Raw genomic sequence first — 11,836 nt, 5'->3', positions numbered from 1 at the left:
TATCTTGCAAGTAAGGCACCGAGGACGTCGCCAACTCAGGAGGGGAGAATGTCATGGGCGACTTTCCAGCCATGCCTCATGACCCCTTGGGGGCGCCCCATGTCGTCCTGGCAAGCCTCCCAGCGCTTAGCACCATAGACGACCCCGTGGTCTTGGCCGGTCAAATGACAAGCGCGTTTGTGCTTATGTCGCTCCACCGATAGCCCTCGCTAACGCCCAGCCGTAGACAGAAATAGTGCAGCGCACGCGATGCTACTCTGATGTTAAATACAAGGTTGCTGCCAACGGACCTGCTTCTACTTTGTAGGAATCTAAGTCCTTTTCATTGTAAATATAAAGTAGTTTTACTTCTTGTATTTCCAATGTCTCTCTAGCTTAGTTAGGTCAAATCCTGTAACTTTGGTTTATTTTTTTTAAAGCGTTATTAGGGGGATCAAGCAATCAAACTTTCTAGCAAGCAAATAATTTTCTGTACCGGTGTCTCTCCCCCTCGACACCGTGTTGCTTTTTCTGTAATAGCTTTCATTAATGCAATCAAGTTTTCTTTCATTTTTATTCTCTTTTTTGTTCTCTCAATTGCTCTTGACATTGATTTTCCCGTACAGCACTAACATTCTTGTCTAGCGTACGGCGGGGACCCCAGTTGATGGATAGTAACTGCACGGACATCGGTTGCTTAGCCTTACGTCGCTCTTCTAAGGAATCTCAGGAAAGCGCCATGTAGAAATTCACACGTTTGGTCTGGAGTCATAAATTTGTCATCATAAATTTATGACTTTTCAGTTTATAAGCACTTTGAGTTTGACTAAAACTCTTACTACGTTATCCTTACTAATATTTTATAATTCACAAAATACGTTAATAAAACTTTTAATTTTATACTTTATCCTCTACCCTCTTTTTTTATGAAGAAAATTTTACATTTATAACCTTTGTAATTTTTTTAAGAATAGTTTAGTCATTTTAAGAAAAAAAAATTATTAGCATTTTCTTATCAAGCACATCAAGTTTATTAGTATCAGCTAAACTAAACTGCATGTGGCACCAAAGAATGTGGCCTAATGATTGATGAAGTGGATGTGGAACTTAGATCTCAGTTCAAATTAAAAAGGGAGATAAAAATAGTAACAAAAGAAAAATTAATTGCCCTTTTTTGTTAAATAAATAATTATAGGGACCAATTTAATATAGGGGATCTGATATTTTTAACAGAAAAGAGGAAAAAAGAATGGCGAGGCTGACATGGCACGATATAACAGGAAATTGGTAAACCCGGGCTACACTCTTTCTCATACATCTCATCCCAAATTCTCACGGTAGCCTCGCCGGAACTCCGACGAGTTCTTCTCCTAGTCCATTGCCAAAACCCCCAAAACAATGGACGATAGCTAAAAGAAACTAGAAACTCATCGCCGAACAAAACAAAGATTAAAAAAAAGGAGGGAGAAGAAAGAGTAAAAATGGGGAATAAGATAGCGAAAACGACACAAGCGTCGGCGATGGAGTACTACCTCCACGACTTGCCGTCGTCATACAATCTGGTGCTTAAAGAAGTTCTAGGTCGAGGTCGCTTTTTGAAATCAATTTTGTGTAAACACGACGAAGGACTCGTGCTCGTAAAGGTCTATTTCAAAAGAGGCGATTTCATTGATTTGCGAGATTATGAGCAGCGTCTCTCCAAAATCTGTGACATCTTCACCTCCCTTGATCATCCACATGTTTGGCCTTTCCAGGTTTGGTAGTCCCTTTAATAAATTTTGGCTTATTGACATTGAATTTGAATTTGAATTTGAATTTGTTGAAGATTTATATTAGTAACATATTAGTTCACTAAATAATTTGAGGATTTGTTTGATGGAAAATGTTGCAGTTCTGGCTTGAAACAGATAAAGCTGCTTATTTGTTGAGGCAATACTTCTTTAACAATCTGCACGATCGTCTTAGTACCCGACCTTTTCTCTGTGTTGTCGAAAAAAAGTGGCTTGCTTTCCAGGTAATATTTCTTTTTTTGTTATCAAATCGCTGTAATTATGGTTTCTCAAGTTGCAAATAGTCATATCATGTACTGCTACTTTTGCAGTTGCTTTATGCAGTGAAGCAGAGTCATGAACATGGAGTATGTCATGGTGAGATGACTCATGATATGAAATACTTATGACTTGCTCGGGCTTTTATTTTTCTGCTTTAAAAGACTGGCATGTGCTGTTGTTGCAGGTGATATCAAGTGTGAGAATGTGCTGGTCACTTCTTGGAACTGGCTTTATCTTGCAGACTTTGCATCGTTCAAACCCACTTATATTCCACATGATGATCCTTCTGATTTCTCATTCTTTTTTGATACCGGTGGACGAAGGCGATGCTATCTTGCACCCGAGGTTTGAATAAGTTGTTTCCTTTTGTTGTTTACTATGAGTAGTTTGATTATAGATTATTCCTTGGCTTAATACAAAAGAAGTTTAATTTGAAAATTAGCGAGTCATTTGTTGATAGAAAAGCTGTATTTTCATACAAAGAAACCATAGCATTTCAATTATAAGTTTCTCTCCTGTATTTATGATAGTTATGAGTAGCGAACACTAAACATAACATAATTTCTATTGCTTAGTTGAAGTACTATTGTCAAATATAATTGATGACTGCGAGTTCGAATGTGTAGTGTCTAATTTTTGAGCAATGGCAAACGGATTCTTGTGCATGTAATTGTCTGGTGAGGACAGTCAGACTTGCTTTACACTTGCTCCCACTGCCCAATTGCTGTCCAAACACAACCACCCTATCAACCACCCTATTCACTATTTTCCACTTTGGAGGGCAGAATCCGTGCCTTATGTCAAAGACTGACCTGTTCGTGATTCCAATCCAGTCTTAACCTTCATATGCAGTGCACTGCTGGTAACACATTTCGAGAAGTAGTTTTGTCAGTAGAAACTAAGTGTGAAGGGTACAGTGAAAAGGGATGAATGGTGATAAGTGTGCTCAAGAGCTTCTCGTTTAGACATTAAAAGTGAACTTTGGGAGACACCAATAAGCTTGATTAAGCAATAGTATGCTAGAATTGTATGTACAATAACAGAAAGGAATAACCCCCCAAAAAAAGGAAAAGAAAGAACAAAAGAAAAACTGCACGTTTCTTCTAGAGGCATACTTGTCCCACACCTTCTCCCCTTCTTCAATAGATACGTTTTTTTATGCACCATGATGTCAAAGTAATTTCTTCATAAATGCCACTAATTTTCAGAGATTTTATGAGCATGGAGGTGAGATGCACGTAGCACCAGATGCTCCTTTGAAGCCATCGATGGACATCTTTGCTGTTGGGTGAGATTTTCACTTGAGTCATTATTTTGGAATGGAAGCTTTAAACTTTACTGTTTCTCTCTTAAAACTACTACTAGTAAGATGCCCGAACTAAAACTTGTTCTGGAACTTTTTTCAGATTGTTTATATATCAACTCTTTATGTGGTGACTTCCCTCCAGTATTATCTGTGTTGTGGTATCATCACGATGGCCACTGATAAGAATCAGAGAGATTAATTGCTAATTCGACACGAGTTACAACAATTGGTATATTTAGGAAAGATGAATTGCTCAATAGTTTACCTTTTTTATTTTTGAATTGATTTCTTGTCAAATAAAAAAACCTACAGAAAAAACTCGTGGAGAAATCCTTTTTCTCTTGTAAGACTTTTGACTTTTGAGCCATATCAAACTTTTTAGGGACCAAGCGTCCTACATTTACTAGCAACTTCTATATATGTCTTACATACTATTAAAACTAGATAATTATCCAGTTAATTGGCAGCTATTCTAGCTGTCGCTACGAGCCTTTCTACTTAAAGTAGTTCACGACTAAAAAATTAGGATGTTTTCCATAACAATAAGAACAATATGTGTTTTATATTGTACAAAAATAAAAATAGTTGTTGCAGAGAAATCTTTTTTCTCTTTAAGACTTTTCAATCATATCAAACTCTTACGGACGCATAGCTCCCTACTTTCACTAGCAATTCTATGTACGCCTTGCATACTATTAACACTTGCTGAATCTCCAGTTAATAGTCAGCTGTTTTCCAGCTGTCTCTGCAAGACATCCTACTAAAGTAGTTCGTGACTAAAAGATAAGGATGTTTTCCTTAACAATGAGAACAATAATCAGTCATCGTTATTTTAAGAGTCTCTCCTTTCAATAGATTAACTCATGCAATTTACTTCATTTTATTTATCTGGTTATCTAGTGTCATGTCATGCATATTACTAAATAGAACAATAAAGCTAAATATAACAGTTTAACTGGCTTCGGTTTTTTGGCCTAACTTGACTTGTATTATCCTTCTTTTGTCTAGCTCAGTTATACATTTGTACTATTAATATCATTATCAATTAGTAGTAAAATCATTGCCACTATTATTGACATAACTATTCATCCGTATTCATTCGAATTATCAGCAGATTGAAACATAAAGTAGAAGTGTTTTGGACTTCTTAGGAAACTATTAAGAGAAGTCTGAAATATGTTATGATAGGACTTGGAAGTCCTGGACAAGGAGAAATAGGACTTATTAGTTGCTTGAGTTATCACGAATTACTGAACTTAAATGAAAACAGAAATAAACTGAAAAAGAATTAGATGGAGGCACTCATAGGTAAGACTACTATGTGACTAGATATTAAGTTAAAACGAATAAATTATGTAATGATATTTGCAAAAGCCTACAGTGGCACCTTTGATGTAGTTAAGAACACGGAAGTCCGTGGACACCATAGTTCCATGTAAATCATTCAAGGAGTGATTGCTGCAGTTTTCTTTACAACCTCTCTCCTTTTATGCATTGTTGAAGTAATGATGAGGTCAATAAGCTTATGGCTAGCTGTGTGCGGTCGCTGGATGGGTTTGCAGAAACTAATGCTACACAGAGATTTTAATTTCAGCTTTTTGGATAGATGTAGTAGAGTATATGATACTCACTTTTAGTTTATCCAACCTACTTAAGGGGCACGTTTACCATCCTCAAGAATGATATTTTTATGGTGTACTTTTAGGAACTAATGTTACACAATTTAATAATTGGTAAATAATAAAAAGTTTGCTTTATGAAGAAGGAAAATTAACTATTATACGAATTATAGTTCCAACTGCAGGAATACGATAACCAATTGAAACTTCCTTATCTCATTGATGCAAAAGTAAATCAGTTAAAAATAGAATGAAGAGAGTTTTCTGTACCAAAGTGTACTTGGTGGGGACCAGCGGAATGAAGAAAAAACAAACATTCAACTTTTTGACGAAATGGTGTAGTTTCTTGTGCAATAAAGAGATTACTTGCATTTATATTGGCTTGTGGTCTTTTCTGTCTAATAGGATGGGAAGAATATCATACATGCAGGGATATTGTTGAATATTAATCCCCCATAAAAGTAGGAAACACACATATCAATGCTACGCAATGAGGATTTGAGTATTTGAACATTGTCTACATTGCACCAGGTGTGTTATTGCTGAGCTTTTCCTCGAGGGCCAGCCGTTGTTTGAATTATCTCAACTACTTGCTTATCGCAGAGGACAATATGATCCCAGTCAACTTCTGGAAAAGGTATCACTTTTTTTGTTTTTTGTTTTTTTGTTTTGTTTCTTAGCTTAGCATTTTTCTTGTTCTTACCTTTCTTATGGTATTGTACCACTTTAGTCCTTTGAATTCTGTTCTTGAATTCGATGTTTTGGAACGTGACTTAAGTATTACTCCCTCCGGTCCACAATAAGTGACCATTTTACCTTTTTATTTTGGTCCAAAATAAGTGTCCATTTACATAATCAAGAAGGAATTAATTTTATTTTTCCAAAATTTACCCTTATTTACATATTCCAATATGTCAAGGTAACAATTAATTAAGGTTAATTTAGTGAATACATCTTTTTTCTCTAGCAGTTCGTATTTCCTTAATGGGTGTGCCAAAGGTAAAATGGTCACTTATTGTGGAGCGGAGGGAGTAATTTTAAAGATGCATAAAAAAGTTTCGTTAGGAGTTATCCGTGTTCTACAGGATTTTGCAACTTTATTTTGTTTCGTTTTTGTTTTTGTACAGAAGGGTTTCAAAACTTGTAATCCTCTTGGCGTCATCTTAGTGCCAAGTTTCTATGTCTCTATTGTAATACAATACTTTACCAGCTCAAAATCTAAAACAAAGAGTTACTCGCATTCTTTGTCAATTTTTGTAATTTTTCTGATAAATGCTTATTCATTTTTCCTTAATGCAGATTCCAGATTCAGGAATTCGGAAGATGATTCTTCATATGATTCAATTGGACCCAGAGTCACGGTGTTCTGCTGAAAGCTACTTGCAGAACTATGCAGGAGTTGTGTTCCCGAGCTACTTCTCACCATTCCTTCATAACTTCTATTCCTTATTGAACCCCCTTAACTCCGATGCAAGGGTAAGATTGTATGTTTACATCTAGTGTCTCTCTTGGTCGCCCCCTCCAACATTTGTACTTAAGTGGCCAAATCGCTTCTGTAGGTTCTAATATGCCAGACCTCTTTTCAAGAGATCCGTAAACAAATGATGAATGATAAGCCTGGTGAGGGGAACTCTCCTGCTGCTAGTCCACATTCATTTCCTGCCAGTCAAACGCTGCAAGAGAGTGGCGTGAACGAAAATCTGAACTTAGTGCGGGACTCCTCGAATAAAAGAGAGGAGATGGAGAAGGGCTCAGTTCATGATCGCTTTGATCTTCTTGGCAACATGAACACCGTGCTTAGGGATGCGAAACAAAATAATCAATGTCCTGCTGTGAAGCCAGTGCTGGAGGATATAGCCAATACTTCATATTCTCAGAACCAAAGACAATGTCACATGCTATCTCCAGGTGAACAAATCTCCGTCAGCTCCAATTCTTTTAAGAGAAGTCACCATCCCTTCTTAAAAAAGATCACCATGGAAGATTTGACTTCTTTGATGTCTGACTATGATAATCAGTCAGACACTTTCGGTATGCCTTTCTTACCATTTCCTGAAGATGTAATGAGCTGTGAAGGAATGGTGCTGATAGCCTCACTGTTGTGTTCCTGCATACGCAATGTCAAATTGCCTTTTATGAGGAGAGGTGCTGTATTACTGTTGAACTCTTGTTCCATGTACATTGATGATGAAGATCGCTTGCAGCGAGTACTTCCATATGTGATAGCAATGCTGTCGGATCCAGCAGCAATTGTTCGTTGTGCTGCCTTAGAGACTTTATGTGATATTCTTCCTTTAGTTAGAGATTTTCCTCCAAGTGATGCCAAAATTTTTCCAGAGTATATTCTCCCTATGCTTTCCATGCTTCCTGATGACCCAGAGGAGAGTGTTAGGATTTGTTATGCCAGCAATATATCAAAGCTTGCACTAACTGCTTATGGTTTTCTGATTCACTCAATAAGCTTGAGTGAGGCAGGTGTTCTAAATGAAATAAATTCATGCCAGAATTCATCAATATCGACCTCTGACCGACCAGTACGGCCACAGAGTCTAAACAGTGATACACAACTTGCTCAATTAAGGAAGTCAGTTGCTGAGGTTATTCAAGAACTCGTGATGGGCCCAAAGCAAACTCCAAACATCAGGAGAGCACTATTGCAAGATATTGGTAACCTTTGTTGGTTTTTTGGACAGAGGCAAAGTAGTGACTTCCTGTTGCCCATTCTCCCTGCTTTTCTAAATGATAGAGATGAGCAGCTCAGGGCAGTATTTTATGGGCAAATCATATACGTCTGCTTTTTTGTTGGACAACGAAGTGTGGAAGAATATCTTTTACCGTACATTGAGCAGGCATTGACTGATACAACTGAGGCTGTAATCGTCAATGCGCTAGACTGCTTGGCCATTCTCTGCAAAAGTGGCTTTCTGCGTAAGCGGGTCCTGCTTGAAATGATAGACCGTTCTTTCCATTTGTTGTGCTACCCTAGCCAATGGGTAAGGAGGTCAGCTGTCACCTTTATTGCTGCCAGCAGTGAGAGCTTAGGAGCAGTTGATTCTTATGTTTTTCTTGTCCCAGTAATAAGACCCTTCCTACGCAGGCAGCCAGCATCTTTAGCTTCAGAGAAAGCTCTTCTCTCGTGCTTGAAGCCACCAGTTTCAAAAGAGCTATACTATCAGCTTGTGGAAAATGCAAAGAGTTCAGATATGCTGGAGAGACAGAGAAAGATATGGTACAATTCACCTCCTCAGTTGAAACAATGGGAAACTGTAGATTTACTTGAGAGAAGTAGCAGCGAGTTGGATCGAATGAAGTACTGGTCTGGCAGAAAACATGATTTTCCTGGTTATAAATCAGCTGGTGATTTAACAAAACCAATTGATTTTACTGAAAGTGATGATAATGAGACCAAGGTGAAAGCTGTGGGAAGCTTAATACAAAATCCTTCTGGCATAATGGATAGCTGTGATCGCCTCCCTTCAGAAAAATTACAGCTATCTGGATTTGTGTCTCCACAAGTCGGTGGTATGAGCAGCTTTATTGATAAATCATCTGAAGGCATTCCTTTGTACTATTTTAAGGAGGATAACAAGAAATTAGCAGGCACTGGTGCAGCAGCTTCTGATTCCTCATTGCCATTTACTTCCCTTGGATTTGGTTCTTCATCTTTACCTTGGATGGATCCTGTAAACAAGTCATTTAATTTAGCAAATTCAGTTCCAGCACCCAAGCTCGTGTCAGGTTCGATAAGCATTGGCAATAGTTCCACACTGTTGCGGAGAGTTGTACATGAAGTGGAAGACAGGGAAGCTGATCAAACAGCTTATGTGAATAACAAGTTTCAGGATGTTGGGTCTGCTACAACTAAAGCGGGTACCCTAACAATGGAAGACAACGCAGCTGCAACAGATAGAACTGATTTGTCCTCTTTTGCCAAAACATCTATGATTACTGATTCAGGATGGAGGCCTCGTGGGGTTTTGGTTGCTCACCTCCAAGAGCACCGTTCTGCTGTTAATGATATATCCATCTCAGCAGACCACAGTTTTTTTGTTAGTGCATCTGACGATTCTACTGTTAAGGTTTGGGATTCTAAAAGGTTGGAGAAGGATATTTCATTCAGGTCAAGGTTAACTTATTCTTTAGAAGGAAGCCGAGCTTTATGTGTTACAGTGCTCCAAGGTTCTGCTCAAGTTGTTGTTGGAGCATGTGATGGAACAATACATATGTTCTCTGTTGATTATATCTCTCGTGGACTTGGTAATGTTGTTGAAAAGTATTCTGGTATTGCTGATGTGAAAAAGAATGAAGTGGGAGAGGGTGCCATAGCAAGCCTCTTGAACTACTGTTCAGATGGTGGTGCCTCAAAAATGATTTTGTACAGCACCCAGAATTGTGGTCTCCATCTGTTGGACACAAGAACAGGCTCACATGCCTGGAACACCAAAGTTTATCCGAAAGAGGGCTATATATCATCTCTAGTTGCCGGGCCTTGTGGAAACTGGTTTGTATCAGGTTCCTCAAGGGGTGTACTTACACTTTGGGATTTGAGGTTCTGCATACCAGTTAACACGTGGCAATATTCTCTTGCCTGCCCAATTGAGAGAATGTCTCTCTTTCTTCCTCCTCCTAGTACGTCATTGTCTGCAGCAGCAAGGCCCCTTGTTTATGTTGCTGCAGGTTGTAATGAAGTCTCTCTCTGGAATGCAGAGAATGGGAGCTGCCACCAGGTAATGTTGAATTATATTCTTAAGAAAAGAAAGCTTGGCATAAGTGCTTTTAGTTCCGAATACTAGTTGGTAAATGTGGTCAATTTTTCAGTCTATATAACTTGATATTTTCCTTTATCTGGTTTATGCGACATCCAATATAGATATACTTGAAGTGGCTACCATGTCTGGGATTTGAGATTCTTATAAGGAAAGAGTGCCATGTCTGAACCCCTCTTTCTCTCTCTCTCTCTCTCTCTCTCTCTCTCTGGCCATTCCAGTTTTAGTTTCCTTTTATACTGAAAGTGTTTGGCTAATGAAGTCTTTGTCAGCGCGTCTTAATTTCTTGGTGAGAGTTGATAGCTGATATATGTTTAAGAAATTGGAAAAGTCCTGCTTGAATTGTTTGTCTTGGATGTAAATTTTGAATTTGAAATTCATTAGCACCTTTGGTCTTGTATAAAATATGGATGGTTGGCATGTGTAACTATCATTTAAGATGAGCCAAGGTTCTTAGGACATGCTATGAATCACAAACCATGTCTCCTCTCTTGTGACTTTTTCTGGATTTTTACAATTTTGAATTTTTTTCCTGCAGGTATTGAGGGTAGCAAATAATGAGAGTGAGGCTGAGAACTCTGAATTACCTTGGGCTCTGGCGAAGCCATCAAATAAGGCTAATCCTAAACAAGATCTAAGAAGAAATAATGGTTCAAAGTACCGAGTTGATGAATTGAGTGATCCGCCTCCTCGCCTTACTGGCATCCGTGCATTGCTTCCATTACCTGGTGGTGATTTGTTAACCGGGGGTACTGACCTAAAAATACGTCGTTGGGACCATTGCAGGTTTTAGACTGTTTCTCTAGCTCTATGCTAAATTAACAGACTTTTAACATATAATTTAACGAGGCTATTGCATATTTCAGCCCAGAACGAAGTTACTGTGTTTGCGGACCATCTATAAAGGGGGTAGTTAATGATGACTTTTATGAGACAAAATCTAGCTTTGGCGTACAAATAGTGCAGGTATGTGATTTATCATATAAATTGAGCAGGATCTACTTCTTCCTTTTGCAATGGATACCATCCTTAAATGGTAGTCTTGGTGTGGGTGTTATACTGATTTTTGTGCTCAAATTATATCAAGAAAACTGCGGAGAAATGAGTGGAAATTATTCGAGAACCATCGTAGTAACAAGAACTTAGGGAGAGCTTGGAACAACACGTCCTGTGCAACACGTCCCCAGTGTTATAGAGGTTGATATCTGGAATTTGCTGGCTGAAATGAAAAATGAGAATTGTGCTTAGAGGGTTTTATGATGGTAGGGGCTGACTGTATGATTTGAAGCAGCTATATTTGTTATCAGCCAACTTGCCTGAAACCTAACTTAGTATTCTGCTTTTGGTGATGAGTCACAAAATGTTCCTCTGATGCAGCTACTAGATAACTATTTCATTTGAAAACAAACAGAAAATCTATATACTTGCCCATGAAACGAGAAATTGAAGGTATCAACTATCATAATAGCCAATTTGTGCATCAGATAAGTAAACCATACTCTTTTGAATTAACTTCTGGAGATTTCCACGAGTGACGAGACTGTCATCCTTGCCTCTTCATCTCTCTTCTCTCACTCCATCTACCCTGAGTTTTCTTTATGCATGCCTTGTTTGTAATGTGTGAGAAATTTACAGTTCCCTTATCTTGTGATTGTTGGACTAATATCTAGCGTTACTTGTGTCATAAAAGGAGGCGAAGAGACGACCTTTGGCCACCAGACTAACGGCAAAGGCAATCCTTGGAGCTGCTGCTATTGATTCTGCGGGGTGCCACCGTGATTGTATTCTCTCTTTGGCTTCTGTCAAATTAAATCAGAGACTTCTGATATCAGGCAGTAGAGACGGAGCTGTTAAGGTTTGGAAGTAAAGGAACCTCAAGATACTGTATATTATTGTACATATTTAGTCTCTGTAAATTATGTAGCTAAAGAAGGGAGATCCTTGTGCAGTAAGCAAAGTCCATTACCTGGCCCTCTTCGACTTTTTTCTAGTAACTTGATTTGTACAGTGATGCTGATAGAATAGCATGGAACTTTATTATCTTGGATAGATGATTAGAACCTCATCTCTGCTGAGATATCACGGCAATTACAGAGCATTCACACCGTTCATCTG

At 38.3% G+C, this 11,836-nt stretch overlaps 1 protein-coding gene across 1 annotated transcript; it reads left to right on the top strand.

The window, feature by feature from the left end:
- Positions 1-1,460: 1,460 nt before the first annotated feature.
- On the top strand, positions 1,461-11,588 carry LOC107792939 (phosphoinositide 3-kinase regulatory subunit 4-like). The gene is given in 11 exon segments (NM_001325550.1): positions 1,461-1,733; positions 1,871-1,993; positions 2,081-2,126; positions 2,215-2,375; positions 3,239-3,318; positions 5,487-5,592; positions 6,255-6,431; positions 6,515-9,682; positions 10,260-10,507; positions 10,588-10,687; positions 11,412-11,588. Coding segments are annotated over 11 exon segments (4,659 nt in total).
- Positions 11,589-11,836: the final 248 nt, after the last annotated feature.

The sequence above is a fragment of the Nicotiana tabacum genome, chromosome 23, assembly GCF_000715075.1.
Source record: "Nicotiana tabacum cultivar K326 chromosome 23, ASM71507v2, whole genome shotgun sequence".
Lineage (NCBI taxonomy): Eukaryota > Viridiplantae > Streptophyta > Magnoliopsida > Solanales > Solanaceae > Nicotiana > Nicotiana tabacum.
The sequence above is the reverse complement of the archived record's forward strand: the minus strand, read 5'-3'. Positions and strand labels throughout refer to the sequence as shown.